At 41.8% G+C, this 5,624-nt stretch overlaps 1 protein-coding gene across 1 annotated transcript; it reads left to right on the forward strand.

Annotated features, from left to right (window-relative positions):
- Positions 1 to 2,705: 2,705 nt before the first annotated feature.
- Positions 2,706 to 3,782, forward strand: LOC140210434 (4-galactosyl-N-acetylglucosaminide 3-alpha-L-fucosyltransferase 9-like). The gene has a single exon (XM_072279392.1). The coding sequence runs from the start codon at positions 2,706 to 2,708 to the stop codon at positions 3,780 to 3,782; it is 1,077 nt and encodes a 358-aa protein (XP_072135493.1).
- The last annotated feature ends 1,842 nt before the right edge of the window (positions 3,783 to 5,624 follow it).

Below are 5,624 nucleotides of genomic sequence, written 5' to 3' on the forward strand. Positions count from 1 at the left end.
TCTGCTGGAAGCTCGTTCCACACAGCTACCACTCTCTGAGTAAAGAAGTTCCCACTCATGTTACCCCTAAACTTTTGCCCTTTAACTATCAACTCATATCCTCTTGTTTGAATCTCCCCTACTCTCAATGGAAAAAGCCTATCCACGTCAACTCTATCTATCCCTCTCATAATTTTAAATACCTCTATCAAGTCCCCTCTCAACCTTCTACACTCCAAAGAATAAAGGCCCAACTTGTTTAACCTTTATCTGTAACTTAGGTGATGAAACCCAGGTAACATTCTAGTAAGCCTTCTCCGTACTCTCTCTATTTTGTTGACATCTTTCCTATAATTTGGTGACCAGAACTGGACACAATACTCCAAAGTTGGCCCCACCAATGCCTTGTACAATTTCAACATTACCTCCCAACTCCCATACTCAATGCTCTGATTTATAAAGGCCAGCATACCAAAAGCTTTCTTCACCAGCCTATCCACATGAGATTCCACCTTCAGGGAACTATGCACCATTATTCATAGATCCCGCTGTTCTACAACTCTCCCAAACACTGCTGCTTACAGCTCAAGGTGATTTCAGAATTTCAGATTTCCCACAGGAGCAGTCCTCAATATTTAGAGCCTTTCCCTGCAACGTCATGATTTTCATGGAAACACACAGTAATCAGGACATTTTGGACAGCTGAGAGTTTCCTGGGATGGGGTCAAGAGGCAAAGGGGAGCAGTGACCAAAAATGAGTTTAGGATGACTAGGGGATAAGATCAAACACATTGGACTTGGGGTCCTCTAAGGATGAGTATTGGGTTAAGAATTAGAAGATGAAGGGAAATGGCTGCTTTAAACCAGAAAATAAATGTTGTCAACAAACTAGAATCTTTCTACTTTCAAGGTCAAAGTAAACTTATTATTAAATTATAGATACCCTCAGTACAGGAGCGGACCTGGTGTGGTCTTCCACTGTTGTAGCCCATCCACCTCAAGGATCGACATGTTGTGCATTCAGAAAAGCTCTTCTGCACATCACTGTTATAATGTGTGGTTATCTGAGTTACTGTCACCATCCGGTCTGGCCATTCTCCTCTGACCTCTCTCATTAACTAGGTGTTTTTGCCCACAGAACTGCCGCTCACTCGCTTTTTTTGTTTGTTTCTGGTACCATAATCTGTAAACTCTAGAGACTGTGGTGTGTGAAAGTCCCAGGAGTTCTACGGTTTCTGAGATACTCAAACCACCCTCTCTGGATCCAACAATCATTCCATGGTCAAAGTCACTTAGATCTTCCGCATTCTGATGTTTGGTCTGAACAACAACTGAACTTCTTGACCATGTCTGCATGCTTTTATGCATTGAGTTGCTGCCACATGATTGGCTGATAAATTGACCAGAGTGTGTGTTACTCTATACTAACTTGAGATCCATTTTCAAAGTTCAAAGTAAATTCATTATCAAAATATATATACGCCACCAAATGCAACCCCGAGAATTAGCAAAAAAAAATTAAATAAGATGAGTTCTTGACCTCAAAATCTACCTAGTTATGATCATGCACCACACTGTCTGCCTGAACTGCTATTCTGCAGCTGTTGCACTTTAATCTGCATTCTGCTACTGTTTTACATTGTTCTACCTGAATGTGCTGTGTAGTGATTTGACCTGTATGAACAGTATGCAGGACAAGCTTTTCTCTGTATCTCAGTGCATGACAATAATAAACAAATGCCAATTCCAATTCAAGTTTGTTTTATAAGAAGCTCAGCAGTAAGTTCAGGCTGTGTCAGAAAATGATATTCTTTCAACATTCCTTTCTAGGATGTTTCCTATGATGGAGGAGTCGAGGACTAAGGGCACAGCCTCAGAATAGAGGGGCATCTATTTAAAATGGAGATGAGGAGACAGAGGACGGTGAATCTGTGGAATTCGTTGCCACAGGTAGCTGTGGAGGCCTGGTCTTTGGGTATCTTTAAGGCAAAGGTTGATTCTTGATTAGTCAGGGCATGAAGGAATGTGGGGAGAAGGCAGGAGGTTGGGGCTGAAAGGAAAATGGATCAGCCATGATGTAATGGCCAAGCATATTCAATGAGGTAAATGGCCTAATTTTGCTCCTAGACCTTATGGTCTTATGGGGTTAACATATGAGAAGCATTTGGCAGCTTTGGGCCTGTACTCACTGGAATTTAGAAGAATGCATGAGGATTTCATTGAAACCTACAGAATGTTGAGGACTAGATAAGGTGGATGTGGGGAGGATGTTTCCTATGATGGGGGTACCTAGAACTAGAGGGCACAGCCTCAAAATTGAGGGGCGACCTTTTAGAACCCAAGTAAGGAGGAATTTTTTTTAGCCAAGGAGTGGTGAATCTGTGGATTGCAGTGGAGGCCAAGTCCATTGAGTGTATTCAAAGTGGAAGTTGATAGATTCCAGACTGGTCAGGGCATCAAGGGAGATGGTGAGAGAGCATGTATATGGGATTGAAGGGAACCTGAGATCAGACATGGTGAAATAGTGCAGCAGACTTGATGGGCTGAATAGCCTAATTCAGCTCTTATGGTTATGGTTGTATGATCTTATGGTCTTCTTTCAGGATTGTCGGCATTCTTATCTGGCACTTTGATCTTGATCTTAAACTTGTTGCATTTTTAGCATTTGAGAAACTATGTTCCTAGGATCCTAATGGTCTTTGTTCTTTCCTTTTATAGGACACATTATGATGTCAACTCATAAAGGAATTTTACATACCTTGTTAATTTCCATCATCATTTTGGGCTGCCTGGTAACTTTGTTGTTACTCTATGTTAAACCATCTAACAGCTGGATATATGCTCCCATGGAATCTGCCACCTCTGTTCTACGCATGAAAAATATCTTTGCTTCACAACAAGAGGACAATGCAACTATTGTGCTCATTTGGCTGTGGCCCTTCGGTCAGACATTTGAGCTCAATTCTTGCGAATCAGAGTTCAACATCTGTGACTGTCGCTTGACAGTGGATAAGAACCTGTATAACAAATCCCACGCTGTCCTTATCCATCACCGGGACATCAATGCAGATTTGTCCAACCTGCCCATACAGCCTCGGCCAATATTCCAGAAGTGGGTTTGGATGAATTTGGAGTCACCTACTCACACTCCAAAGAAGACTGAGCTTGACCGACTCTTCAATCTGACATTGACCTATCGAAGGGACTCAGATATCCCTGTGCCTTATGGATCACTATCAATTAATAAAGTTCCACCGGCCTTTGAATTGCCAAGTAAGAGCAGTCTAGTGTGTTGGATTGTCAGCAACTGGAACTCTGAACATGCCAGAGTCAGGTATTACAATGAACTCTACAAGTATGTTGAAATCAACACATACGGTCAAGCTTTTGGAGAATATCTGAGCAATATTGATTTTATCCCAACAATATCCAAATGCAAGTTCTATCTTTCCTTTGAAAACTCGATACATGAAGATTACATCACTGAAAAACTCTACAATGCTCTTCTTGCAGGGAGCGTCCCTGTGGTCCTGGGCCCACCCAGGGAAAACTATGAAAATTATATTCCAGCCGATTCCTTCATTCATGTGAATGACTTCCTGTCACCGAAAGAGCTGGCCGACTACCTTCACATGCTGGATGGCAACGAAGATTTATACATGAACTACTTCAAATGGAGGAAATATTATACAGTGAGGATGACTCGCTTCTGGGATGAGCACGCCTGTTCTGTCTGTGAACATATTCAGCAACATAAAGAATACAAAAGCCTCTCCAGTTTGGAGAAATGGTTTTGGGATTGAACTCGAAAATATGTAAATAAGGTCAATCATCAGCAGCATCTATTATATTCAATTGGCTTTTATCTCAAAAGAACATATTTTTGGATTAATTCTCTAATTTGACTAAAGAATTGTTTTTATTCCATTACACAAGAATTCAACGCAGAGCGATGGATTGCTAATGGTTAAATTCTCAATGTACACTGACCTCCAGTAGAGACGTAGAAATAAAAAGCATCAGAAATGCTCAGCAGGTCTGTGGAAAGAGAAACAAGAGTTAATGTTTTGGGCTCAACTCCTTGATCAGAACTGTGGAAGAGGGAAAACACATTAATTATAAGTTTCAGAGAGAATGGGAGGAAAGATCTACGGAATTAGTAAAAAACTTTGACGGGCTTGGCACAGGGATAAGTTATAGAGGTATTTCAATCATTGGCTAACCAGGAGAGAAATGAAAAAAAAGCTAGGGAGTAAAAGTATGAGCAAAGAAGCCGTGAAATGCTGAGCCTTGGAACGAAGGAGGAATTGATGGAGGTATACAAAATTATGAGGGGTATAGATAGGGTTAATTACTGGGGGTTTTCCGCTGAGGTTGGATGAAGCTAGAACTAGAGATCATGGGTTAAGGGTGAAAGGTAAAATGTTTAAGGGGAACATGAGGGGAAATGTATTCACTCAGAGGGTGGTGAGAATGTGGAACGAGCTGTCAGCACAAGTAGCACATACAGTCTCAATTTTAATGCTTCAGCAAAGTTTCAATAGGTACAGGGATGGTAGGGGTATGGAGGGCTAGGGTCCCGATGCAGGTCGATGGGAGTAGGCAACACTCATACTACGCTAGAGGAACTCAGCAGGTCGGGCATCATCCGCAGAAATGATCAGTCAACATTTCGGGCCGGAACCCTTCATCAGGTGTGAGTATTGTTTTGACCCCAGCATCTGCAGAGTATTTTGTGTTTACGATGGGAGTAGGCAGTTTAAATGGTTTGGCATGCACTAGGATGGGCTGAAGGGCTGTTTCTGGGCTGTGCTTTTCTGTGGTTCCATAAACATAAAGTTGTGAAAAGCTGGCCTGTGGGACAAAGGAGCGTAAAAGTTGTGAAAAGCTGGGCTGTTGTGGGCATGCTCAGTCTGTCAGTCTGAGAGATAATGAACCTCAGTGTGAATTATAGACCGAGATGGGTGGTGGGGTAGCGGGAGAGATGGAGGCAGAGGAAAGTGAACGGGGAAGAGATCTGAAAAGGTATTTGAAATCTAAAGCTGTTAAAGTTTGTGATATTCAACATCTGAGAAAATGGTTGCAGCATCAATGCAGAAGCAATTAAGTGGAACTGAAGTCAAGAACAGCTGACGGGGGGAGAGATGTAATGTAACTGCAGAGGGGGATCATGGGTGCACATATGATTTGGTATGGCATTAAGATTAGATTCAGGATGAAGTGATTATGTGCGTACCTACGATCCAGCGTAGATCCAGATTGGGAAGGGTGAAATCTATATGAGATGTGCCAGTGTGGAAACATTCCCTAAGAAAAGAGACAATTGCTGTAAAATCTGGAGATGAGAAGGAAAACAAAATCCATGGAGAGTGAACAAGCAAAGACTCAGATGGAAATTCTGTTGGTGAATGAAGAACTATGTCTTCAAGGATGACAATACTGGAAGAGAAATAGTACTGACTTCAAAAATCAATGAAGAGCATCTACAGTAAGTTCCTTTTTGTTATTAAGTTATTGTGATGATTTTATTGATGCCGAGCACCCCTGAGAAACAGTCTGTGTAGCCTCAAACAGCCACGTTATTCTCTGACAACTCAATGGCCAAATGAGTGAAATAACAACCATTCTTCATGGACATGTTGGAC

The sequence above is a fragment of the Mobula birostris genome, chromosome 2 (genome assembly GCF_030028105.1).
Source record: "Mobula birostris isolate sMobBir1 chromosome 2, sMobBir1.hap1, whole genome shotgun sequence".
In the NCBI taxonomy this organism is placed as follows: domain Eukaryota; kingdom Metazoa; phylum Chordata; class Chondrichthyes; order Myliobatiformes; family Myliobatidae; genus Mobula; species Mobula birostris.

Bases quoted from the DNA above. Each gene is read 5' to 3' on its own strand.
- LOC140210434 (XM_072279392.1), top strand. From the start codon at position 2,706: ATGATGTCAACTCATAAAGGAATTTTACATACCTTGTTAATTTCCATC.